The sequence below is a fragment of the Carettochelys insculpta genome, chromosome 25 (assembly GCF_033958435.1).
Source record: "Carettochelys insculpta isolate YL-2023 chromosome 25, ASM3395843v1, whole genome shotgun sequence".
NCBI lineage: Eukaryota > Metazoa > Chordata > Testudines > Carettochelyidae > Carettochelys > Carettochelys insculpta.
This window is the reverse complement of record NC_134161.1, coordinates 5,745,706-5,772,306: the sequence shown is the minus strand read 5'-3', so window position 1 is coordinate 5,772,306 and position 26,601 is coordinate 5,745,706. Positions and strand designations below refer to the sequence as shown.

Below are 26,601 nucleotides of genomic sequence, written 5' to 3'. Positions count from 1 at the left end.
AAAGGGAGCCCAGCCGAACTTGATATAAATACAAAGATTGGGTCCATTCAGTTTGAAATTCTCAGTTTTTATCTTCAATTTTCCTTTTTTGAAGCTTTTCCAGCCTCACTTTAATTATGCCAAATTTACTTCACGTTTAATTTCAGTCGTCTTACTTAACGTGCACATTGCCTTTCACAGCAGGAATGCCGCAAGCTTTGTTTTTGTTTTCAAAATCGAGGCTTTATTAGCAACACGATCAAAACACAGATACGGTATCATATCCCACAATGCATTGCACATACTAAAGGGGTTGTTATCCAATGTTTTGAGATCACATATCATTTGCTATTTAGATAGGAGTTGTTCATTGTTGGTCTTTCAGATGTTCATCATTTATTGAAAATAATTAGGAGTGTTTTTTTTTAATTACGTTGCAATTATAGCATCAGGAGCAACAAAGAAATGCTTAAAGAGCAGCAGGTGGCTCTGGAGCTGCAGGTTGCAGGCCGCTGGCTGAGGAAATGTAACAGATCCTCTTGCTTTGGTATTAGTGGAAGAATAGAGCCTTTGGAGGAGTTCAGTGCGAGGTTTGCTGCAGAGTTGATAAGCCTCACTCAGTGTTCCCTCTATTTAGCTTGAAGCATATTTGTTTCTGATCACAATATGTTCTCTAAACTCTAAGCAGTTGTCGTAAATGCTTCTCTCACTGTTGTTACACATTCATATCAATTACATTAGCTTAGTCTTCCCTCTGAACCTTGCTAAGGCTTGCTTGGGCTGGAAAGCAGGTGTCTGTTTTGGATTCATCCTGGGATGATTTATTGCACTGACTTTTCAGCTCCCTTTGGCACTCACAGACATTTTGGAAACAAAGCTTTATTTTGAACATTCGTTACATTTTGGTTATCTGTAGGATGCTGTTACCATGGAACTCCAACCCCAGTTGCAGATGTCTAGGCTGGCGACTGTCTATCTGTAGCCCTTAGCACTGAGGAATTCATTCACTTGATGTCTTCGAACCTCTTGTTTGTTTTCTGTAGTTCTAAAGGACTTTCTGCTGAGCCCACAACAGGAGCCGATCACCTTCCGCAACCAGAAGGGTTTGCAATGCATCTCACCACTAATAAAAAGTGTGGAAGAGACTCCTCAGCCCATCCTGACAAAAGTCAAAGGGCACATTCCCAAGTGGCTCAAGGGCAGCCTGCTAAGGAATGGGCCTGGGAAGTTTGAGTTTGGAGAGGAGAAGTAAGTTCATTGCTTGGGAAAATCTCAGTATTAATTAATTTGAGCACAATGTCAGAACCCCTGCCAGTAACTGTACAGCAATCAGGCCAAGACAGCTCTGTGTGGTAACTGCAGAAACGCAGCCTCCCTGGGAGCTGCTTCTCCCCAGACCTAAGTTGGCTCCATTTACAGCTGGGCTGCAAGCACTCTGCTGGGCTGTGCTCCCAGCCTGAACCAGCCCCCACAAGGAGAGTGCTTACCTTGTCAGTGAGTGGCAATGCCTGGGCTGGGCTGGCTGGCTGCAAACATGCTGCCAGCTGGAGTTGCTGAGCTCCCAGCCTGAATCTGCCCCCAAAAGGAACGTGTTTACCGAACCGGAGAGAGCGGTGGCTGGACTGCAGCCGCATTCACAGCTGGGCTGCAAGTAGGCTGCTGGGTGGAGGGGCTGAGCTGCCAGCCTGAGCCCGCCCCCATAGATCTTATTTCCCAAAACAAAAAGAGGGGGGAACCCTCCTGCTATCTCCTAGCATGTCCCTGCTCCTGCCCACTCCACTTCTGACTTTGCTTCCTGCCGACTTGAGATGAGGGAAACACAAGAGGTGGGGGAAGCTTGGGGGCTGCAGAAAGAGTTTGCAGGAGCTGAGCAGAATCCCAGACATTTTCTGATTTTGTAAAAACCCACCCAGAGAGCTTGTTAACAGGATGCATGTTAACCCTAATTCCAGTGTCCGGAGCCACAGAGGAGTCAGCACTCAGAGCCGCAAGTGACTCCTCAAAGAGCCGCAGGTTGCCGACCCTTGCTCGTGGGGATAGATTTACATGCCAGCTTCCCACACGCTAAATGTTTGTAAAGACAAACCCTAATTTGTGTTCTACTTGTGCCACACCATAAGCATGCAGGGGCTTTGTAGAACAACTGACTTTCAGTCCCGGAAAGCCAGTGGTTACCATTCTCAGAAGTCCTATGGCCAATTTTCAAAAGACATTTCAGCACTTAGGAGCTTGAGTTATTGATAGTGAGTGGGACTGAGGCTCCTAAATGCCTAAAGTCACTTTTGGAAATAAAACTTAGACCCTTAAGCCACGTACAGTATATCTACACAGCAGTTAAACACCTATGGCTGGCCCAAGTCTGCTGTTTAAGGTTCTCTGGGCTCAGGCTGAAGGGATAGACACTCAAGCTCAAGCTACAGCCTGAGACCTGGGACTCCACAAATTAGGGAGTGCCACTTAGTCCAGGCTCTAGACCAAAGCAAAGTTTTAGCCCTGCACATCAGCTGATCCAGGCCAGCCACTGCGATGCCTCAGCCTCAGTATTCCCTGTGAGCCCTGTGGCTTGCTGTGTAGGTGAACCTCTCGATGCTTTTGAGAATTTTACTCTCTCTCTAAACTTGGACCCCAAGCCTGCAGACGTGTGAGTAGTCACATGTCTGAGACTTTCCATCGTGCTCATGCTCTCTTCCACACGCACATACACACAGTTTCACGAAGAAAATGATTGTAGGATCTGATGCTCAGATTATAATGACACAGACAATAACCAACACAAGAGATTTAGGAGAAGACGTAGGAGATGTTGGACAGCACTGAGCTGCCTTCTCTCTGTGATTTTGTTTCTCTGCTCTGCTGGAAGATTTAACCATTGGTTTGATGGCATGGCCCTGCTGCATCGGTTCCAAATGGAGAATGGCACCGTGACTTACAAAAGCAAGTTCCTGCAGAGCGACGCCTGCGTGGCTAACAGCCGGCACAATCGGATTGTGGTCTCAGAGTTTGGAACCCTTGCGATGCCGGACCCGTGCAAGAGCATCTTTGGGCGCTTCCTGTCGTGGTTTGAGATGCTTCGTAAGTAGGCTCCTGAGTTGAAATCGGTATTCCCTGTAAACTGACCACCTGGGCGGCCGCTCAGGAGAGATTCCGGTGCTGCCCAGCTGAATAGCAGAGCTCCAACGGCTATGCGCAGCCAAGAGCATGAGTCTTTTGGTGAGGCACATTCACGCCTGCTTTGGTGCACATAAAAAGCACTGAAATGAGCCAGCACAAAGACTCAGTCATACCTGAACCCAAAGGGGTCAGATTTCTTTGATTTGTATTAAAAACAAGTCTTGTTTTCTTTGGAATGAAATCATCTGGATAGACAAAGCCCTGTGTGCTGTGACACATCGGTAAGGTGTTATTAATTTGTCACAAAAGGGCTTTCTGTCATTAACAAATTGGTTTGTTTGTTAAAATATCCCTAACTTGTTGGAACAAGAGGTGAGTGTAACACATCTGTATTACTCTGGGATTTCATTTCAGGGCCAACAGACAACGCCAATGTGAACTACGTAGTGTACAAGGGAGATTATTACGTCAGCACCGAAACCACCTACATGCACAAAGTTGACCCAGAAACCCTGGAAACCAAGGAGAAGGTAAAGAGTGGGTGGGATGTACATTGGTTTAGCATTTGACAGGCGGGAATCACATCACACTGTTCCCAGGATGGCCTTAGCAGTTAATGGGGACATTGCCAAAGACCCTCTTTGTCTTTGTGTCTAACCTGTACTGGTAAGAGTCCATGGTTGTAGCGGAACTTCTGTGTACCTCTCTCTCCTGGCAAAAATGACTTTTCTGTGGCAGATAGTGAAATTACCAGGAAATTAGTGGCCACTGACAAAGAATCAAAGAACCCGACACAGACCACAGAGGTAAAAAGAGAGAAGCAGGAACCATAAAAATACAACAGAAAAATAGATTTCAGTCACAACTGTTAAGTGATGCCTTGCCAGAGAGATGCTATCAAGCAAAGTTTTCTTTAAACATCTCAAAGGGTTTTCTTCCTTATCCGGAGATGGTATATACTGCGAGGAGGAGCGCTATTGTAACAGCCTGACATGACATTGCTTTGATATAATTTAGAACTCACGTGAGGATGTGACTCTCTGCTTCTAGGTTTATGGTTTCTGCTCTCCTCAGATGACTGCAGAAAAAGGCCTCAGGCCTTACCATAGGCAGTGATTCCTGCTCTGACCCTGAAAATCTTTGAATTCACAGGTGGATTGGAGCAGATTCATTGCGGTGAATGGAGCAACAGCTCATCCACAGTATGAGTCTGATGGGACAGTGTACAACATGGGCAACTCTTACGGGAAGCATGGTGAGGCTTGGCAGGGTGACTGTTCTGGGAAGTTCAATGAGGTGAGGCAGAGTTCCAGGCAGACTCCATGCTGCTGTGGGAAGGAGGTATTTTTGATGGAGCCTTACAAAGTGAGGAAGCTGCCATCTCTCTGCAGGACACAATCACAGCAAGGCAGGATCAGGATCAGTCTCAGACTGAGGCTGCCAACAATCTCACCATCCATTGTGCATTCTTATTGAAGAGCCTCTTCAGTTAATGTCCTTTGGGCGTATGACGACGGTCCGTGATGTGAGGGGCAGGGAAGACATGCAGGGCACTGTCTCGGACACAGATGAGGTGTACGGGGCACACGTGTGAATAGTTTGTTCGGGGATACATTTTGAGGAAGGTAACATGAAGTGCTGGGGCTGAATCCAAGGCCTTTTGAAATCCATGAGAAGGTTTTCCATTGACTTGAATGGGTTTTGGGTTCGGACTTTACCACACTCCCAGGGCCCTACCAAATTCACAGTCATGCTAAATGTGTCACTGACCCTGAAATCTGCGAGCCTTTTGTGTGCTTTCACCCTATGCCGCACATATTTCAGGGGGGAGACCAGAGCTTCTCAAACTGGGGGTCCTGACACAAAAGAGAATTGCAGGGGAATCTCAAGGTTATTTTAGGAGAGTCTCACCTTTGCTTCCCTTAATTCCATGCTGTCATCAGAGCTGGGGAATTGGAGACCAGTGGTTTTAATATTGGCTGGATGCCCAGCTCTGAAGGCAGCAATCCGCCAGTCACAGCGCAGAAGTCCAGGTGGCAATACCATACACGTCACCCTTATTTCTGCACTGCTGCTTTCAAAGCTTGGTGGCTAGAGAATGGCAGCTGCTGACTGAGGGTCCAGCTTTGCAGGCAATAGGGCAGAAGTAAGGGTGGCAATACCCTATCATACCATCCTTACTTCTGTGCTGCTGCTGGCAGCAGCTCTGCCTTCAGAGCTTAATTCCTGGCTGGCAGCCACCACTCTCAAGCTGCTCAGCTCTCAAGGCAAAGTTGCTGCCAGCAGCTGGTCAGAAGGAAGACTGGCAGTACTGCAATCAATAGTCTTGAGACCCCCACACAAATCCTTCTTGGGTCAGGACCTTTACAATTGCATCACTACCAAATTTCAGATTTAACACCTGAAATGACAAACTTTTCCATTTTAAAAATCATAGGAATGTGAAATTGACCAAAACGGACCACGAATTTCACAGGGCCTAAAGTATTCCTTAAGGGAAGAATTATTATGAAAAAATTATTATGCGAGATAATAGCCTGCAGTAAAATAAGTGCACTGACCGTTCAAAGACTCTATATGGAAATATCTGCTCCTTGGTCGCAATTCCCAGTTGTGCCAAACTCTGTGTGTTCAAGCAGCACCCCAGATCTGTAGCTTTGTGTCTGCTCTTTGTAGCTCCCAGACAGGAAACTATGGGTTAGATGTAGGACAGCTGTCAGAAATAAACCTGAAAAAAAGTGTGTGTTGAAAGGATGAAATGGTGGCACAGCTAGAATAAAAGTATTAAAAACAATGTTCATTTAGCTTGTGGTACTCATTGCCAGAAGTTGTCTATGAGGCCAAAAGCCTATTAAGATTCATAACAGGACAGGATATTTCTATGGATAACAAAGATTTAGAATTTAGCATAGCAAGGATGAAATAACCAAGAGCTCTGCATGGGAGATAACCCCCAGTATATTTCAGGGCATGAGCCAATCTTTGATTACTCTGGGACAGGAAGAAGCTTCCCTATGGGCTTCTTGTGCCAAAAATGCAGGGCTTCTTGAACCTGCCTTTGACACAACCTGCAGTGGCCACTGAAACAGTGGACTTGGCAGGCCATTGATGTGATCCAATGTGGCAATATGTAAAGATGGGGCAGTGTGGTGGGAGATCTATTGGTCCATAGTCCCCTGCCCTTGAGGTGTCTTGTTTGTTCCTCATATTTTGTCTTCTGCGGTCAGGGTTTAAAGTGGGATGCAAATTTTCAATGCAAATTTTCCAATAAGAAGAAGATATTGTGCAAAACCCGAACCCTATTTTTGTGGCTCTTCAAACCCAAATTTAATTTCTTTTTGCACAAGGACGTTCCTCCCCACTGTGCCTCAGCCCTGAGCAAGCAGATGATGCCCTGTGTTGTTGGAGCTCATGTTGCCGGCTTGCACCAGTTCAGCAACCAATCCCCTGGCCTTGTTATTCTTCCATTCTTGCTGTGATAATTTGTTTTGTGCTCAGCAGTGTGTAACTTCAAATTTCCCCATGGGGTCATGCACAGTACATAGCAAACCAATCCCTAGTGGGAGCGTGGGATCAGGTTCAGCAGACAGGCCGTCAGGCATCATTAAAACCAGGGCTCAGAATTCTGGTTTCTTCCTTTGACACGGAAACTTTGAAGGTGGTTGGCATTTTCATTGCACTGTTGAGAGTGCGCAGATGCGTCGACAGCCAGCTTAGCACAAAAGCTGAAGTTTGATTCCAGTTGGTCTGACTGAGGTACAGAAACAGACTCTTTGTTATCTGCTCATCTAAGCTGGTGCTCTGGCTCCAAATCTCTTAATGAGACAGAAGACAACGGAGCCCAACAATAGTGATGTGGAAATTGCCACTAGTGTGACTTGGAACAAGTCAGAAGAAATTACTGTAACGGATGAAGGAATGTGATGTGACTCTCTTCTGGGGCTGAAAGCGATGCTGAGGGGCAGGTAGATAGGAGAAGTCGGGGAGGGTTTGGGCTCTGCTGCGAGCTCAATTTGTGTCTTCAGAATTCAGCATGTGTCAGGCTATGGTCAAGTGTTAACCCTGCAGCTCCTGTTTGTAAAATGCCTTTGTCAACATGGTGTCCTGCTGGCAGAGATGGGAAAAGTACCCCCAAAATTACTTGAGTAAAAGTGCTGCTGATTTCACTTCTGGATCTTTGAGTACAATCAAGAGGTGACATACGTACTTTTGCTCAAGTAGTTCTCCAGAAGGACACTGGTGACCTGCACTTAAGTACACCCCCCACCTGTGTACTTTTACTCAAGTAACTTTTAGAGGCACTTTTCCCACCTCTGCCTGCTGGGGCAATTAAAGAATCACCACCCTCGGCTGATCTCAAACCGGAGAGCTCTGGCCAGCCTGAAAACTGCAACAGAATGGGTTGGGGAGATCTTGAACATGTGGCTAGGTGCCCAATAAAAGTAAAGAAATGGGAAGACCTTGTTTTCAAGGAGAAGGCCTGGGGATTTGTAGTACTGGATGAATCTGGACAAAGCTTAAATTTAAAATCTCATTCGCATCAGCACCTGATGGGATATTTGAAGATTGAAAGCTATCTGGGGGATTTATTCCAGTGGGAATTGTGTGGTTAAATCCCCTACTTGGGGTTGAAAATCTCACACGGGCCTGTCTTGTATCTAAAGGCTGATCCATAAGGACTCTGACCACAGAGAGGCTCGTGAACAAATCTGTGGTTGCCTGACCTGAAGTGCTGATTGGGTCAAGCCTGGGTCTGTGAGCTAACGAACATGCTTTCTTCTTTCAAGGTTCCACCTATAACATTATTCGGATTCCTCCGCAGAAGTCAAGCTGCGATAACACATTGCAGGGAGCCAAAGTTTTATGCTCCATTGCTCCAGCTGAGAAGCTGAAACCCTCCTACTATCACAGCTTCGGTGAGGAGGCTCCCCTTCTCTGCTATGCCTTGGGCACGCAGATCCAGCACAGCCTTCAAGCTACAACTTGCCAGGCTGTTTGCTGACCCCTGCTTCCAGCAGTTCTCTCACCTTGTTTGCCTATTGGAGCAAAATGTCTTGATTTTCCCCTTCTGTTCATTAGGAATGAGTGAGAACTATGTGATCTTCATTGAGCAGCCCATCAAGATGGATCTACGTAAGATTATGACATCCATGCTCCTTGGGAAGCCCATTGCTGATGGGATAAACTGGGAGCCACAGTACAAAACCCACTTCTATGTGGTGAATAAGCACACGGGAGAGGTAAATCTGCCATTCTGTCAGGCAATCACATCTAGGTCTCCTGTCCAGTCAATCTAGAGCTCACAGGAAATGCCCTGGCTCTTGGCAGCAGCAGCCTGGGCTGTATTGGCCAGTCTAGGAACTACTGCAGTATTGGCTTGAAAACCAGGGAATGGTGACGCCTCCTGGATGAGACTTCATTAGGTGCTGGGGCAGAGGCAAATGTGAGACAACTCTCTGCTGCCCATTAAAAGAATGTAGAAGCAGTTAGGGGCTCTTGGGAAGCCGTTCTGGAGCTGTGGGTACAAGGCAGAGATCAGGTCTGCTGACAGGGAGGTGTTGGGGGGTGGGGAGAAAAGGAGACAATATCCCTGGGGCCCAGTGATTCAGAGGGGTGCAGAGTCCCAGGCCCTTCAAGTTCACCACCGAGTGCTACTCCTCATGCTCCATTTGGCTCTAAGGGCTGGGACGCCCAGCCCCATTGTCCTGGCAGTACTGATGGCTGGCTGCCCTTGTGCTGCCCTGTCTGCCTGAGGCCCCTCACCTTCCAGGGGCGTGGAGCTGACCCTCTCCTTACACCTTGCCTGGCGGCCCCGCTGGCTGAGGTATACCTGCTGAGTGACTTGGGGATCCTGGTTTATGCCGTGTGACATCTCCAGGAAGCGCCATGTGGGTGTCGTGGCTACTGCTCCCACTTCTCTAGGAGGGGAGAAGGGTTCCCTTCCATGGCTACTCCAAGTGAGCGGTGGTGCCCTGGTGAGAGAGGCCCTTGCCCTGGTGTACTTTAGGCTCCAGATGGCCTGAATCTGGCTCTCTTCATAAGTGGCTGTGAAGCGGTTGTTCTAGCGCAAAAAGAGCGAGTGGGAAGTAGGAGGGAAAATGGGACTCTTTGGGCCCAGGGATGGACTGAGATTGCTGGGGGCAGAAAACAAAGCTGCCATTTGTCTCACTGCAGCTGCTTCCGGGGCAGTTTTACAGCAAGCCGTTCGTCACCTTCCATCAAATCAACGCTTTTGAAGATCAGGGCTGTGTGGTCCTTGACATCTGCTGCCAGGATGATGGAACGAGCCTGCGTATTTACCAGCTCCAAAACCTGCGCAAAGCTGGGGCGGGTCTGGATCAGGTAGAGCCTCTGTGTCTGTTGTATGGGACCTGATGCTTCCAGGCTGGTTGAGCCCAAGGCTGGGAAACGCGGAGGGAAAGCTCCCAGAAGTCAGTTGGTCTCATTGGTTTGTGGGCAAAGTAAGAACGTTTCATCAACTGTAAACTTGCATCGAAGTAACAATGACGTTAATATCAGGAATGGTGTGGGGAGAAGGGTCAGAGGAACAGCCCGGGGAAGGAATTAGAAGTTCTGGGTGAAAGAGAGAGGCAGAGTGGACTAGGAGTCAGAAAACTATGGTTCTATTCCTGGCTCTGACACTGGTGTGCTGGGTGAACATGGGCACGTCACTTCCCCTCTCTGTGCTTATTTCCCCTCCTGCTCTTTGTACGCCTTATCTCTTTGGCTGTGAATGCTCCCAGGCAAAACTGTTTCTAGCTCTGTACAGTGTCCAGCTTAGGGCCTCTAGGTGCTGTGTTAATACAAATAATAAGAGCTTACAGAGCTCCGGGATGGGGAAGGGGCTAGAATTCATTGGGTGCTTGCTCCACAATGGAGACTGAGCTCACCAGCCTGTTCAGGTCTCTCCAGCCCTGTAACTTCCTGTTTTCCTAATAGATCTATAACTCGTTACCCAAAGCTTTCCCACGCCGTTTTGTTCTACCGCTGAATGTGGATTCAAGCGTGCCTGTGGGCCAGAACCTCAGCCCTTTGTCCTACACATCAGCAAGTGCTGTGAAAGAGGTGGATGGGACGGTAGGTACTAAAGGGATAAGTAACTAAAGTTGTGATGGTGTTGTGCATATCTATATCTTCTTGTGCTGTGATCTTTTCAGATCTTGTAAGGTCTGTACATAGATGGAAGTCAGCACAAAGCCAAATGTCCTGGCAGGGTGTTGCTGGAGACGCCATCTTTTAGATGAGATGCAAAACCAAGATCCACACATGGTCACTAAAGATGCTGTGGCACTTTTGACATGAGTTGGGGTGTTAGCTCTGGTGTAACTGGCCAAAATCTGTCTTTGGATTCCAAATTTCACTCTGCACTTTCCGTTGGAGGTAGGCTTGTTCTTCGCTTCCTCCTGTAAACTGTTGAGTAGTGCTGCAGTGGGTGATTAATCAGTTACTTGGTTCCTCCCAGTGCGGATGCTCAAACAGATTAAAGCACAGCATGTCTGCACACCCAGATCCCACTGAGCTGGGCTGACTGTGCAGGGTGCACATAGCCCTGGAGGTGAAGTCTTTTCATTGGTGGAGGAACAATCGCTGGGTCTGCTTGTCAAGTGCACTGGTGTTCTGATGCTGTTATGGAGGCTTTCCTCCTTAGCTCAAGCCTTACGGGCCCTTTTGAAACACCAGACTGTGGTGAGAGTATGTCTCTTCCTTGGGTGGAATGGATAAGAGATCCAGCATGGTTCTGAGAGATGCTGGCTTAGAGGTGTACAGGGAACAAAGCCAGACATTTCATCTTCCCTGAAATAAGTGGGTAGCATGAGGATGCGACCAGTCTGGCATCAAAGCTGCTGCTCCAGGTCAGGGCTAAGAAACACCCTTGTGCTCTGTGCTTGCCCTAGGTCTGGTGCATGCCTGAAAATCTCCACTCTGCGGACCTGGAGGAGTTAGGGGGCCTGGAATTCCCCCAGATTAACTACTCACAGTACAATGGCAAGAAGTACCGCTTCTTCTACGGCTGTGGCTTTGGGCACCTGGTTGGGGATTCACTGATCAAGATAGATATAGAAACCAAGGCAATGAAGGTGAGACAATGTTCAAGTTCTCCCTGTTCACTGACTTAGACAGTGAACTGGTAATTGTAGGTTTTCAGTTATCCTCCAGCCCAGGCAGCTCTGTCACCCATGAGCATTGGGATCTATTTAATGGAGGGACTGGGACCGGGACCACACTTCCATTCTCTGTTTTACACTGCGTGAATGATAGCCTAACACAATGAGCAGATGTCTGTTTGCGACAGAGCAGGGCAGCTGGGGACACTGAGGGACATCTTAGGTGACAGTTTCAAATTGTGAATGAAGCATCTGAATGTACCTAGAGCTGGTCTATGGCACCTCCTGTTCCCTTCCACATTCCCTCTGTCAGTTTGCTGTCCCCCCTCCTCAGCCCACTTTCTTGCATCTTGTCTTAATATAGACCCCAACCCTGCAGGGAGCTTTGTGTAGGCAACCCCAGTAAGTCAGTGGGATTTGTCATAGGCACAGGGATCTGCCTGTATAGAGCTCTACTGACTTCAGTAGGACCATCTGTATGGATCTAGTTGCAGAATCAGGACCTTAGATTGTAAGTTTGTCAGGGCACAGGTTATCTCTGCCTTTCCTGACAACACAAATGGGCCCTGGCCCCTGATCCTGACTCAGATATCAGGAGATCAGTAGTACCTAAATCAGAATGAAGTGCATCTCTTATGTTATTCTTTCCCCACAAGACTTGGCGAAAGGAGGGATTCTACCCTTCAGAGCCCGTGTTTGTGCCTGCGCCAGATGCCAGCACGGAAGACAGCGGGGTCATTCTGTCCGTAGTGGTGACACCCTTGCAGGTAACTGGTTCTCACTTCTCACAAGTTGCAAGAAATTGTGGTTTCATATGGTGGTTTTTAAATCATAGCATCGGATTTGGTGCCCTCTAGAGGGCAGTCCCAAAACTTCGTTCTCCATGCTCCTCTGCTGTCCTGTCCCTGTACTGTACTACTGCGTTTTATTTGCATCCTCTGAAATTGACAATTGCAGCAGAGCATCAGATTCCTAAGAGCAGCCTAGTTTCTCAGGTCAGTGTTGCTCTCATGGCATGTCCAGGTAGCAACTGTTCCGGCTCATTGTCCTGAGTACTGGTCTGAATCGTCTCGCTGTGCAGACAGACTCTTCCTTGTGGAGAAGGAGAGGAGATGAGTGGGAAGGCGGAGTGGAATCAAACCCTACCATTCCTGTCTTTCGTTCTGTAGAACCAAAACACTTTCCTGCTTATCCTGGATGCAGAGACCTTCAGTGAACTGGGCCGCGCAGAAGTCCCTGTGCAAATTCCTTATGGGTTTCATGGAATCTTTATCCAACATTAAAGAAGAAGCCTTCTGCCCCTCGCTAGAAGCTCCTGACCTCTTGGAGCACAGGGCTAAGTCAACCCAATGTGAATCTCTGCTTTTCCTTTCCTTTCACTCTTGCGGTATGTCTTTGGTGAAGGAGGTGGACCTGTAGCCCCGAAGTTGTTTTCTGTGCAGCTGCAGTATTATCAATACACAGTCAATGTGTCTGAAGTTAGTACTGTGCAAAGAGAGAGTTCTTTCTCCAGAAGAGCTCGTTGCATTGGCCCACTCCACTGTCCTGCCTTGCCCGTCTGCTGCCACCCCCATGCAATGTGCGGTAAGCGAGAGAGGCCAGGCAGCAGCTCTTCTCCAAGCGGCAGCTTTGGCTTTAGTGTACAAAGCTAAAGGTAAGAAGGGACCCAGGGAAGGAGGGGAAATTGTCTCTCCCAAGTCCCAGCTTCTTGAGAAAACTGCCTCGACTCAGCCAGGCAGAACAGAAAAAGTGATGGCCCGCCTGGAAACAGCCAGTTCCAATTTGTCTGTGCGCTAACAGACAGCGCAAACATCATTCCCTTCCTCCGGTCTGTCACTGAAGCCCTGTGTGTGTCAAACCAGTCCCCTGCCCTCAGCATGAGTCAAATATGTCCCCACACCACCTCCTGTGATCCAATCAGCATCGGCCAAACACATCCCTGCTGTGCCCCCGCTATGACCCCTGGCAATCCACGGTGAAATCAGCAGGGGTCAAACTCAGCTATTGTTATATTTTCTGCTTACGCGCCCTGAGAGGACATTGCAATAACTGACCTTCCCCCGGTTGACTCTAACTCTCATTCATTTATCTTTCAGGTAGAAGGGCCAGTCCCTTGTGCTCAGTTGCTTTACCTGTGGTGGGATGGGTGAGGATAGAATGAGTTGGTTGGCTGTGGAGGGCACATACAGCAGTTTATTTGGCTGGCTCTACTAATAAAAGTCTCCTCACAGTGAATGATACCTGGCAGTTGGGCTCCATTTCTTGCTCAGGGACTTCTTGAATCGTACATTTATAAGGCCAGAGGGTACCATTATGATCATCTCTTTTGAGCTCCTCCATAACATTGAGAACCCCATCCAGACTTTTCTGCAGTTGTTTGTGCTGATGCAGGTGTGAGGGACACAAATCCAGTCCCTGGGCACATAGTACTTCAGAAAAACTAAACTACCTGCCTTTTAACGTGTGAAGAGCACAGCCTCTACCCTGGAACTTTGGAGGCTGAAATACACTACATATGAGCCAGCCTGATCTGCTTTGTACCTAGCCTCAAAGCACCAAAGTCCAAAAAAAGAAACAGAGTGCGGAATCAGCACAGCAATTCAGATGCAACCCCCCCCAAATGACAAGCTCTGTCTGAGCCTGATCCTGCTATTCATCTCTCTCCATGCCTTCGAGAAAGCCAAGGAGGAGACAAGAGCTTTTAACTAGGGTTGTGGCAAAGCCGGGGGAGGGTTTTCCAGAGCCAAAGCCCTGCTTCACTGCGTACACTCTAAACCAGCCTTGTCCATATTTAACCAGGTCTTAGCGTGGGCTCTCAAAGTAATGTGAATAACATCTACAAATGAATGGACCACAGGGATGCAGTAAATGCAGAGACCTCAAGGACAAAGGAAAGCAGCTGCAACAAGGAAGCCAACATCACCCATGTCCTTATGCCAGAGGCCCTTCGAGTAGGGAGAGGCCATGTCAATCCAGCCCCTTTGCTAACTGGATTTTTGCAAACAAGGAATCCAATAGCGAATACTAAATGGTGAGGGGATGCAGACACCAGGGAGGGCAGAAAAATCCAAAGGCCCGAGGGAGACTAGGAACAGGGACAAGAAACAAGCTAAGATTCAATTTAGGCAAACACATTTGTGGAAGAATAATCCAACCTCCTTGTGCTTAATGGGAGGGAGAAATCTGGGAGCAGGTGTATTGGTATAGTCCAAAATGTGCAATTGGGCGTGGGTTCAGGGCCCAGGCACAGCATGTAGGGCTGCAGGGGATGCTGCAACACCTCCAGGTTTTGGGCATCTCAGCCCTGCCCCTCGGCCACCCAGGGTCCTGGCCACTTGCTCTGTGGGGCGGTGAGGGGACACGGACGGGAGGAAGGGGTGGTGCAGCTCAGACCCTCCACTTCAACAACTGCTCCACTGCTACTGGTGCAGGAGTGGGGAAAAGGTGCTTGCAGCATGGGAAGCAGGCAGCTGATAATATGTATCTGATCTATTTTGCAGGTGTCTCTCCTAACAGTGAGACTCTGAGTGTGGTGTGGGAGGAGAGAACCCCTTTTTACAAGGCACTGGTACTGTCACCCCTGAAATAGATCACTTTCCATTCCAGCCATCACATTACCAGAAAGGCAGCCAAAGTGGGAGAGAGCTTTCTTCAAGCATCAGAGGAGTCAAGCATCTCACGGGGATAAAATCTATCCCCATGAGAGGAAGGCAGGTGATAACTACCCTTCCCATTAACCAGTGTTGGTGGCTGCCTGCGTTGCAGGCCAGATCCCCAGACATTATCTTGTTTACCAGCCCCTGCAAGTTCTCACCCCATTCCCTTCACAGAGAGAAGTCTGAGGGGTTGTTATGTTATTCTGTTTCTGCAATAACAACAAGGAATCTTGTAGCACCTTAGCGAACAGATTGATCACTCTGTTTCCCAAAGTGAGGTATGTGCGCCACTGGCGCTACTTGGAAAGATTTCAGAGGGTACGCAGCAGAAATCAGTTGCTTGGAGAGGGGGTACGCCAATAAGGCCAAAGTCCCGAAAGGGGCACGTGGATGTTTTAAGTTTGGGAAACACTGCTTAAGACATAAGCTTTCATGGCATGGATAAAAGCCACTCTGGTGCTGCCAGACCTGTGTTGTTTTTCCTGTCCTGGAGATATTTCCCAGCTGGGTCTCAGGCATGACCCATGGTTGGACAGCAGGTGGCGCACGACTCCATGCCAGGTCCTGCCTCCTCACTGACGCAAGCTCAGTGCTGTTGCTTCTTGCTAAGTCATGGTTTCCCAAACTGGGGGCATGAAGAAATTCCCGGGGGGGGGCAAGGCAACCCAGCCCCCCCAGTCATTCACCCCACCTGAAGAAAAAGCTGTCCCTTGCTTCCGGCTCTCAGCCCCTGCCACATCACATGGGCGACCCGCCGCAGCCCCTATAAAAGCAGGCGGCCGGAGAAGGCCCACATGGAGCTAGCTACCTCCTGCAAAGGTGAGTGTGGGTTGTGGGGGGAGGAGGAGGATGGAGTTAGACCCAGGGCTGGCTTTCGGGGAGGGGAGGGGCTCCAGCAGGCGGCTCACAGATGGCTGGGGTGGCTGGCCCGTGGTAAAAAGGGGTGTGTGGGGGACGGTGGTTGTGCAAGTTCACCCACCACCACCGGACTGTGGCTTCACTGGCTGTACTCTGTGCACACCGTACCTTACTCTCAGGAATCCTCCTGTTGATGCCTCCCCCAAGGGAGTTCACGGCTGCAGCCCTGTTCTGGGGTGGTACCTGTATGTATGCAGTTCCTTAGAGTCAGGAGACATCATGGGGGAGGGAGGTGGCTGTAAAGTCTGTTTATTCACATCCTGGTGATCGGGCGTACCTGGCCATTTCTGGCTCCCTGCAGAAGGCCCCATAGTCCTAAAACACCCTGTCCATGGAAAGCAGTAGAGAAGGGAGGGCCTTTGGGACTACCTAGAGAATTCTCATGCAGGCAGCCAATCAGAGTCCCAGTGGCTCAGATAAAAGAAGCTACAGGGCCAGGCAGGTCAGTCCCTGCATGGGGGGAGGAACCTGGGAAGCAGGCAGCTAATAACATGCATTTGATCTATTTTGCAGGTGTCTCCCCTTGCAGTGAGATTCTGAGTGCAGTGTGGGAGGACAGAGTCCCTTTTTACAAGGCAGTGGTATTGTCACCCCTGAAATAGATGACTTTCCATTCTGGCCATCTCATCCAGAGGGATGGGTCTGGGAGCCGTAGTCTGTCCACACATGATCAGGGGGTGGACCAAGTTGGGTTTCATCTGCAGTGATTTAAGCTGGGGGGCAGGCAGGGCTGCAACTGGGGGCAGGGCAGTTGCCTTGGGGCTTACCCAGGGGCTTCTGGATGTCACTACTTGTAGCCAACCAGGCTCGGGTTCCCCAGAGACGAGGCTGCACCCAGAAGGCGAGTGCTACATTTGGTTTATTGAAAGCGCGTGACACCCACGGTGGGAGCCCCAGAGACGCCGCAGTCACCTGTGGGGGAAAACCCGACGCGTCGGAGCTTCGCTCAGGGAGAGGCTCCGTAACAGGCCTCCTAACGCTAGCTGATAAAGCTGAGCTCATTAACATAAGATTGCCTAAAATTGCCTATGCATTTCTTATCACTATCTCTTGTGGCCTACTGCCAGCATAGCCTTGAAATCTTGGCAAGCGCAGCTTGTTCTGCAGCTGCTCCCATGACAGTTTTGCAGCTTTCACTTTGCACAGACTGGTCTGTTTAGATGCTCCTGAGGATTCACAGAGGGGTAGATCTGCTCTCATGAGACCGTTACAAACTCTTCTCGCACCCTACACTACTGCAGCTGGAGCCCTGAGCCCTTTCAATTACCACCAGGACCCCTTGTTGCACGGGCCAGGCAGCATTGAAGGGCTGTCTCCGGGAGGCCAGCCTGCTGCCTTGCCCTTCCACCCGAGGCCCTGCCCTTTCTGGAGGCCTGGAGCTGGCACTCCCCACCTTGCCAAGAGGCCCAGCAATTTTGTGTGCAGCCTTGGGAGCCAGGCCCTGAAAACTGAAGTGACAGGAGAAGATAAAGGAGCCAAGTGGGAAAAGATCCAAGAAAGTAGCAGCAATGAACTCAATGGAGGGAGTGTGGCTGCTGTTCCTGGGGTCACTGGTTTGAAAGCTGGAGAAGGAGATGGGTCTGGTTCCCACACAGTCACTGGGGAAGTGGTGTAAGCCTCAGGAATGGAACGAGGCTCACTTGGACACCCAAGCAAAGGGCTGAAGCCCTCAGTGAGCAGACAGGCAGTTTTGTTCAATTCTGTCCTATGTGGAAGGGGTTCATTTTGACTGTGACCCAGTTTTCCGAACTGTGTAACCCACTTTGAGAACTGAGCCAGTGAAGACCTGCCAGGTAAGGTCAACACCCAACGGGGGCGCCAGGAGTGAGAGTGAGAGAGAGAGACAGCACAGCATGGCACAGCAGCAGGACGTGCTCAAGGGGGTAGTGTCTTGCTTGTTACACTAACTGCCCTGGTCCCTTTCCTCTCTACCTGTCCGCATGGAGCAAGGGACACTACACCGTCAGCAGTAAGCTTGGTTGCTTATGTTTCTGGAGGAAACTAGCTTTAAAAAGTTCACTTGCCGGGGCCAGGCTGGAGGAGAGACCAGGGCTGGACACGGTTAGGGAGGCAGGAACGGGCACTACCTGCAGTGCAGGAGATTGCTTCTTGATTGCAAAGCTTCCTTTCATCTGTAGACAGTGCTAATCCCTGATTATGCCGTGTGTGCTCCAGTTACACGCTGAGGCTCGTGCAGGCATCTCTTCTCCCTTGTATTCAATGACGTTCTGCTCGGATTCGTACACCTTGACCTTGTAAAGAGCCCCTGCAGGCAGGCGCTTCTGGAGGTTTTCCCAGATGTACACTGCCACGTTCTCAGTTTTACTGCAGGGAAAACAGGGCCCAGGTCAGAATGGAGCAGCAAGTGTAGGTTAGATCCAGTTCCCAGCTGCATGTCAGTAAAAGCGAGAGACACAGGGAAGTATTTGATCACTTGTTTAAACTGGTTCCTCTGACCTGAGGGTGTGGTGACATACACAGTGCCAGATTTTCGTGTAGAAATGATAAGGGGCAGTCCTGGCATGAAATCCAATTTTACCACGAGACGCCCCCTACCAACCTCACAACATCAACAAAATAGGCCATGTCCTGATCCAGGTTCTTGTGGTCAAGCAGCTCCATAATCCCCTCCTATGGGAAGAGAGAGAAAACAGTGACCCCCATCAATGGGGTGTTACCCAGAAAGCTCAAAGTGTGACTGGTTCTCACCAACAGACTCCCTTCCTGAGGCCTTGGACTTGGAATGAAATGAAATTGGGAAAGGTGTGTCATGTCTACAAGGCAATCCCAGGTGTTTTAATGCCGGACCTTTTCCTGAGAGGTCCCAGAGATTTGCTGCAAGGAACAGCATAACAAGGTAAGACTTTTAAAGCAAGACAGCAACTGGTGAGAGGAAGCCAAAGGCCACAGCTTGCATGTTATAGGCCAGCCTGGGGACCTTCAGGGTTATGTCACTGCAGCAGAACGCATGGCTTGTGTGCATGCTTAGGCCTGGTCTGAACTGCAAAGTTTCACTTTCATCTCTGAAGGGTGTGAAAAATCTACACCTGAGCAACATAGTTAAGCTGAGCTAACCCAAGCTGTTGCCAGCACTATGATGATGGAAGAATTCTTTCTTCACCTGTCTACTGCTTGTTGGGAAGGTGACCAACAGTGACTGGAGAACCTCTCCCCTTGCGATAATAAATGCGTAGCCTGAAGTGCTACAGAGGTGTAGCTGCAGCATGGCAGCTGTGCCACTGTTGGGTTTGAAGTGTAGCTATGACCTCTTTCTCCAATGAGGGATTCTCTGTCACAGGTAATAGTACTCGCAGAGGTGAGGTCAGCTGAACGCTGTCTTTCAAGGTATGGATTTTTCACACCCTGAGAGATATATGCCAATGTACATTTTCAGTGTATTAGGCTCTGTCTGTACTTCAGGTGCTACACTCACTGTAGCTGTTGTGATGACACTTCCTGCAGCAATGGAAGGAGATTTCCTGTCAATGTACTTTCATCCACCTCTCCGAGAAGTCTTTAGTCAACCTGTTGGCTTCTACACTCGGGGTTAGGCCAGCTTAAATACGCTGCTTGGAGCTGTGAATTTTTCACACCTAAATTTTAACTGTAAGTCTACATCAACCCTTGTTTTCCTCTGGTCTTTATATCTCACTCACTCTGACACTCAGTATTTAACTGCTGCTGATTACACAAACTCTGTAACTCCCACCCTCTTGCCAGAATTTCCCCACTATAACAGGGTGGTCGTCATGCTGCATAGGAGGAGTAAGAAACCCAAAAATCATGGGGACTAGGAAATCTCCATAAAGGAAATGTATTGACATGACACTCTACATTTTCCTTTCCGTAGCCTCACGGTTACTATCCCCCATTTCCCAAAACACACTCCTCCTGCTCCACTTCAAGAGCTGCCTATCGTCCAAAAGTTGTGATAGATTCCCATGTCTAAGTGCTGTTAAGTACTTTGCTATTACCTGCATGTACGCTTTCAGGTCTCTTAGGTTTATAACCATCATTGAGTTAGGATCAATCTGCAGGGCAAATCACAGGAAAGGAAATCACAAGCACAGTTGACGTCCCTTAATCAGGGCATGCAACGATGAGCCACTCTGGCATCTAACCTGTTCCAAGCAAGCACCTGAGGAGGTTGCAGAGCATTTCCGAGGGCTTATTGACCAGCTGGGAGAAGTGGCAGGTCTGGCACATAGGCCACAAGGTGCAAGTCACAGCCAGGCCCCACAACTATATGAATGGGCAGGAATGATGTCAAGGAGGCATCATCAGTTACTTTGAGTGACAGGGGTCCTGCATCCTCACTCGGTGTAGGACCACTTCTTTTTGTACTGCTGAACAATGATCTTTTCAGTACATCACCCAGGCCATATGCCCCCTCTACCAGTGCATCCGCATTCCCCTGGCCAGAGGCAATCCCACGCACTGCTGCACTTACTTCTCCACGCACAGTCACCGCCACTGGAAAAACAAAGAAAAAAAAGTCAAATTACTGCCCCTGTGGGCAAGATCAACAAAACTGATCTCCACCATTCCTTACGTGGGATGAACGAAAAGGCAGACGGGCACAGAGAGGGTAGAGGAAATAGGAAACAACATGAAGCCAGACCTAAGCTTGCTGCTCAAAGTTCTGGGGAAGTACGATTTGGCTGCTGAAAACAGACCCAAGCTAATAAAGCCACCAGCTAAGTATTCCTGTTGAGCAAAGCAGGTTTTCACCTCACCCCTCCCTTCGCTCACCTGTGAGGTGCCGTGCTAGTCCTAGATCCCCACACTCAGCTCTGCTGGTGCAGCACCCCTACCCGTTTCTCTTGCGCCCCGGGTCAAAAGGTGCAGGGACAAAGGGTGCAGCGGAGGGGGTGGTGGGTGTTGCAGCAGACCCTGGCTTGAAGTGGTTTCCATTATATACAGGGTTTAGAGTTTGTTTCAGTGGTTCTCAGCACCCACACAAGAAAAACTGCTCCAGCACCCCTGCCTGGTTCCTCCCATACAGTTCTGCCAGTGCACATCACTAATAACTGGAACACATTTCCAGCTATTCTATTCTTGGCTTTCTTGGGGCCCCAGATCCCTGGGCCAGATGGTGTCCACAAGAAATTCATCTCTGATCCAAATTCATTGTCCCCTCTGCCCTACAGCAGAGTTTGAAACAGGTGAAAGTAACTTAAAGATTCTTAACAGGTCCTGTCCCATTGCAAACCAGGTCCCTGCCAGCTCTTTAAGTGGCTCCTTGCTGGCTTTTGCTGGAGCTCAGCCATATCTTGCTGGAGCTCTGCAGCAGGCACACCTGATTATTTTTATGCTTGGTTTGAAGGGAGGTGTGTAGATTGGAGAGGAGCCCACAGCATCACTCAATCAACAAAACAACAGCATTCCAAGTGCAAGACACAGTGCAGAGAATAAAGGCAGCCGTGGAAAAGGGACACCCATTTGTCTGCTCATGCTCCCACTTCCCTTTCATCAACGGTATGAGCTGATCCAGAGCTGAGCTGGGGCAACATGCAGAGTGTGCTGCCCAGGGCCGCTTCTCACCTGTATAGTTGTGCCCGTGACTCTGACTGCAGATCCCAAAGAGTTTCTCATTTTCTGCATCACTGTGATTTGCTGAAAAGAAATCGACAAGGAAGTTGTGAGGTGATAACTAAGAGACAGAGGAAACCAAGGGTTCGCTGCAGCAAATCAAACTGAGGGACCAGCTCGACTACTGACAGAATGGCCCAAAATAGCCCCTTTCTGTATCACAGGCAAACAGCAGCAGACGTCGTACAATACGAGCAAGCAGCGTGCAGTGGGATGGAAAAGACTTCCTGCTCCTAGACATGTCCATACTCCCGCAGCAGAAGGAAGGAAAAGCATGGAGATAATGCTGTCTGCTACCCATGCCCAAGACCCTGTTCTGTGCCGTGGCCATTCATTTGCCAGCAGAGGAGCCCAAGGACAATGCTGAAAGAGGGGCTCAGAAAGACAAGAAGAAAGGGGGAAGGAACGGAGTCCACGAAGGACTCTGAGCCAAGCTGGTGCGGGGCGCGGCCCTGTGCTTTGCCCGTGCTTAAGACGCTGAGGGCGAGCGGCAAGGACGGGCTTACCGACTGGCTCTCTTCTCTTCCTTGCCTCTCAAAGCAGTCCCACTCCTCTGCTCCTGTGCCACTCACCAGTCCTGTTGCACTGACCGCAGGGCTGGGAGTCTTGCGGGGATACGGACGGCTCAAATGATACACGAGGGGTCGACTGAGGACATAGAGACCAATTGGGGGGGGGGGTGGGGATGGGGGTCACAGAACATGCACGGGGGTTCAGTTTGAGGCCGGAGAGTTCAGCCGAGGTGAGAGAGAGCAGGGAGCGAGTCTGCCAGGGCCTCCCTGTTGGGAGAACGAGAAGGGTTCAGCTAGAATGGGGTCAAAAGAGGAGACAAAGACCAATTAGGGGGGGTCACTGAAAGTTCACCGGGGTTGGAACTGAGGCCAGAGAGTTCAAACGAGGTCACGGAGCACACCGAGCAAGTCAGTTTGGGCCTCACGCGAAGGGAAAGGGGCAGGAGTCAGCCAGAACGGGGTCAAATGACAGAGAGACCAATGATGGGGTCGCTGAAAGTTCACCGGGGTCCAAATGGAGGCCGGACAGTTCAAACGAGGTCACGAAGGAACTCAGCTAGAGCCTGGCGCGAAGGGAAAGGGGCAGGAGTCAGCCAGAACGGGGTCAAATGAGGACCCAGAGACCAATGATGGGGTCGCTGAAAGTTCACCGGGGTTCAAAGGGAGGCCAGAGAGTTCAAAAGAGGTCACGGAGGAAGCCAGTTGGGGCCTCGCGCGAAGGGAAAGGGGCAGGATTCGGCCAGAACGGGGTCAAGGGAGGACACAGAGCCCAACTATGGGGTCGCTGAAAGTTCTCTGGGGTTGAAATTGAGGCCGGAGAGTTCAAAAGAGGTCACAGAGAGCAAGTCGATTAGGGCCTCACTCGAAGGGAAAGGTGCAGGACTGAGGGAGAATTGGGTCAAATGAGGACACAGCGACCAATTATGGGGTCACCGAAGCGGCACAGGGGTTCAGTTTGAGGCCAGAGGGTTCGCACAATGTAGCAGAGAACAAGGTTTCCGGACTTTTGGAGAGAGACAAATTGTGATCAGTTGGAATGGAGAGGGGAAAATGAGGAGACGGAGACGGAGACCGTTCAGGGGGTCACCGAAAGTTCACAGGGGTTCCATATGTGGCCAGAGAGTTCAAATGTGGTCCGAGAAAGCAAGGAGCAAGCCTCGTAGGGCCTCGCTTTTAGTGAAAAGAGTAGGAGGCTTCAACCAGAATGGGGTGAAAAGAGGAGACAGAGACCAACTCCGGACTCCCTGAAAGTTGCCAGGGGTTCAATTTGAGGCCAGAGCGTTCCAGTGAGGTCAGAGAGAGCAGGGAGCAAGTCTGTTCCCTGTTAATTAGCTACGCTTTGGGCAAACAAGGAGGCCTTGCTTCTTCTCTGGGGCGCTGGCTTGGCCACACATCTGGGTCTAATTCTTGAGCCCAAGGCGGGTGTGGGCGCGCTGTTTTCGCTGTCGATGGTGGGCCACTTTCCCTTGCCGTGAGCTTGCCTGCCGCGGTCAGGTTAGTCGAGTGGCTCGTGTTGTTGCCCCCTCTCTGGGGAGCCAGGGGTTCTCCTCCTCTCTTCTCCTTCAAAAGGAGGGACTGCGTCTCGGCTCGCTTCTCTCTCGACCGAAGGCCGCGTGAGTTGGGTCAGGCTCTGGCCGCCTGCTCTGAGGTTGGCCGGTCCTCAGGCTATGCCCTCTCTTTCTATGGGAGAGAGAGACGCTGCTTTGAAGCTTCCTTCCTTCGTAATCGCCCCGGCGTTGCCAGTGTCTTTTTCCTGTGGAAGCTGCTCCACTGGCGATAAATACGCCTGGGGCTGGCCTCCTTGCTAGCTCCACTCTCTAGTCCAGTGGTTCGGATACTCGCCCAGGTTGCGGGAGATCCCGGTTCAAGCCCCCCAGCTGCCTGTTCAGCGCAGGGGCTTGCACTGGGACCCCCTGCCTCCTAGGCGACAGTCCTTTGCGGGGGAGCCATCCTTGCCCGAGCCCCCTCTCTTTCCCCAGAGGCCATTGTCTTCTTGGGAAAGAGAGGGGGCTCGGGCAAGGATCGCTCCCCAGACTCTCTCCCAGGAGGTGGCCACCTCAGTTCACACCCCTCAAAAGAGCAGGGGAGTGCCCTGGGGTAGGCTGCAGCCTGGGCTTGTATCCCAATCACGGTGGACTAGAGAGAGGGGGTTTTACTGCTCAGCGCCAAAACTTCTTTACTAAAAAGCAGCAAGAGGCCTTGTGAGCAGCCAACCCATCAGCAGCACAGGGCTGCTTTCCACACCTCAGGGATGCCCAGCAGGCAGAGCAGGGACTTGAACCAGGGGCCCTCAGATCCTTAGGAGAAGCCCTCACACCCTGCTCCACACAGGCCACTGAGGGCAAGCCTGTGCTCCAGTTAAGATGTACTGAAAGTGGAGCCCTTGAGCACTGAGAAAACAGAGCGCCTCTTGACACTCGCCAAGCGGAACGGAGACTTGAACCAGCACTGCACCAGCGCCAGGGCACAGGCCAGAACCACACCCCCAGAGCAGAAGTCACACAACCCTGGCGGCCCACTTCTCCCTTCATACTTGCTGAAAGCGGCTCCTCTTGGACAGAAGGAGTCTCTGCCTCTGACTCGCCCCGCCACCGAGCCCTTGGGGCATTCGGTCCAGAGAGAGGAGTGACCCAGGAGCAAGTCCCTCCGCTTTGAGGACAAAAGGGGATTTGAACCCTCGACCTCTAGGAGACCAGGCAGAGCTTGAGCCACTCAACCAGCCGCTCCTGGCCCGGGGCAGCCAACGGGAAGGGAAAGTGGTTCTCCACCAACAGCGAAAACACACGGCACGCAGCCACCCAGGCCTGCCTCCGCGCCCCGCATTTAGGCCGTTCACCCGAGAGACGGGCCAGAAAGGCTCAAATCCCACCGTGGCAAGGGGTTTTGAACCCTCAGCTCTCACCCGCTCCCACGACTCAACTCCACAGGGCTGCTTGGGCAGCAAAAAGCAAGCCAGCGCAGCAGCAGCTTCTTCCGAGAAGCCGCCCCTCCCCTCCCCAGGCCCGCAGCACCGCGTGCCTTTCGCCGCAGGGAAAGGGCCGCGCTGGCGCCCGCCTGAAGCCAAGGAGGAGGAAGGAGTCGAACTCGCGTCGGCCGCCTGCCGCGCAACCGGCCGAGCCACCGGACCACTCGAGGCTTGGCAGGAGAGGGGCCGGGGGGGCAGTGACCGTTGGTTGTTGATGGGCGCTCAGCCTCCCTGGGCTGGCCGTTCCTTCAGAATCAGGGCTAAGGCCTTTGCGATCGCACCGAGCCAGTCAGATCCCTGCTCTGGAGCTCAGGGAAAGGCAGCTGGACCAGCCTCTTCTCTTGACGGGTCCCCACCTCTGCGTGGGCTCTCTGCCTAGGAATCCCGCAGGCGACTCAGCCACCTCCCCAGACGGTTCAGTGTCAGCCTCCGAGGGACCTGTGAGATGCCCCTGCCGCGAATCAGCCGAGGGAGAGGTGGCAGCGGGCTCCTCGGAAGCTTTTCGCTCGGTGGTTGGGTCCCTCCCGAGTGACGCAAGGACCGGAGAGTTACCCCCTTCTCCTGACGCGAGAGCCGCGGGCCCCTGCTGAAACCAGTTGGGTGTGTAAGAAACCCCAGGCAGCGTTTCGTCACGCGAGAGGCAGACAGGCAGGCAGCCGGCCGGCCAGCCTGGGGAAGGGGCTGCCAGCAGAGGCGCCCAAGGACAATGCTGAAAGAGGGGCTCAGAAAGACAAGACGAAAGGGGGAAGGAACGGAGTCCACGAAGGACTCTGAGCCAAGCTGGTGCGGGGCGCGGCCCTGTGCTTTGCCCGTGCTTAAGACGCTGAGGGCGAGTGGCAAGGACGGGCTTACCGACTGGCTCTCTTCTCTTCCTTGCCTCTCAAAGCAGTCCCACTCCTCTGCTCCTGTGCCACTCACCAGTCCTGTTGCACTGACCGCAGGGCTGGGAGTCTTGCGGGGATACGGACGGCTCAAATGATACACGAGGGGTCGACTGAGGACATAGAGACCAATTGGGGGGGGGGGTGGGGATGGGGGTCACAGAACATGCACGGGGGTTCAGTTTGAGGCCGGAGAGTTCAGCCGAGGTGAGAGAGAGCAGGGAGCGAGTCTGCCAGGGCCTCCCTGTTGGGAGAACGAGAAGGGTTCAGCTAGAATGGGGTCAAAAGAGGAGACAAAGACCAATTAGGGGGGGTCACTGAAAGTTCACCGGGGTTGGAACTGAGGCCAGAGAGTTCAAACGAGGTCACGGAGCACACCGAGCAAGTCAGTTTGGGCCTCACGCGAAGGGAAAGGGGCAGGAGTCAGCCAGAACGGGGTCAAATGACAGAGAGACCAATGATGGGGTCGCTGAAAGTTCACCGGGGTCCAAATGGAGGCCGGACAGTTCAAACGAGGTCACGAAGGAACTCAGCTAGAGCCTGGTGCGAAGGGAAAGGGGCAGGAGTCAGCCAGAACGGGGTCAAATGAGGACCCAGAGACCAATGATGGGGTCGCTGAAAGTTCACCGGGGTTCAAAGGGAGGCCAGAGAGTTCAAAAGAGGTCACGGAGGAAGCCAGTTGGGGCCTCGCGCGAAGGGAAAGGGGCAAGATTCGGCCAGAACGGGGTCAAGGGAGGACACAGAGCCCAACTATGGGGTCGCTGAAAGTTCTCTGGGGTTGAAATTGAGGCCGGAGAGTTCAAAAGAGGTCACAGAGAGCAAGTCGATTAGGGCCTCACTCGAAGGGAAAGGTGCAGGACTGAGGGAGAATTGGGTCAAATG

At 51.1% G+C, this 26,601-nt stretch overlaps 2 protein-coding genes across 5 annotated transcripts in view; one reads left to right on the top strand and one right to left on the bottom strand.

Annotated features, from left to right (window-relative positions):
* Nucleotides 1-1,030: 1,030 nt before the first annotated feature.
* BCO2 (beta-carotene oxygenase 2) lies at nt 1,031-13,408 on the top strand. 2 transcript variants are annotated; one of them, XR_012642501.1, is made up of 12 exons: nt 1,101-1,227; nt 2,840-3,051; nt 3,505-3,620; nt 4,243-4,345; nt 7,878-8,006; nt 8,170-8,330; nt 9,265-9,432; nt 10,030-10,167; nt 10,986-11,168; nt 11,852-11,962; nt 12,365-12,849; nt 13,292-13,367. XR_012642501.1 is itself a non-coding variant. In XM_074976719.1 (11 exons), exons 2-11 carry the CDS (start codon nt 2,862-2,864, stop codon nt 12,476-12,478), a joined length of 1,413 nt encoding a protein of 470 aa, XP_074832820.1. In that variant the 5' UTR covers nt 1,031-1,227; nt 2,840-2,861; the 3' UTR covers nt 12,479-13,408. The 2 variants fall into 2 exon arrangements, 1 of the variants encoding a protein (XP_074832820.1); XM_074976719.1 differs by having other exon boundaries at nt 1,031-1,227; nt 12,365-13,408.
* A 3,202-nt stretch (nt 13,409-16,610) lies between these two features.
* The window catches only part of LOC142001461 (6-pyruvoyl tetrahydrobiopterin synthase-like), a 33,046-nt gene continuing 23,055 nt past the window's right edge, over nt 16,611-26,601 (bottom strand). For all 3 annotated transcript variants that reach the window (XM_074976703.1, XM_074976704.1, XM_074976705.1), the window contains 5 exons: nt 21,314-21,385; nt 20,220-20,242; nt 19,744-19,800; nt 18,330-18,400; nt 16,611-18,094 (listed from right to left, as the gene is read on the bottom strand). In XM_074976703.1, coding sequence (XP_074832804.1) covers nt 17,914-18,094; nt 18,330-18,400; nt 19,744-19,800; nt 20,220-20,242; nt 21,314-21,385 — 404 coding nt within the window. In that variant the 3' untranslated portion in view covers nt 16,611-17,913. The remainder of the gene's footprint in view (nt 18,095-18,329; nt 18,401-19,743; nt 19,801-20,219; nt 20,243-21,313; nt 21,386-26,601) is intronic.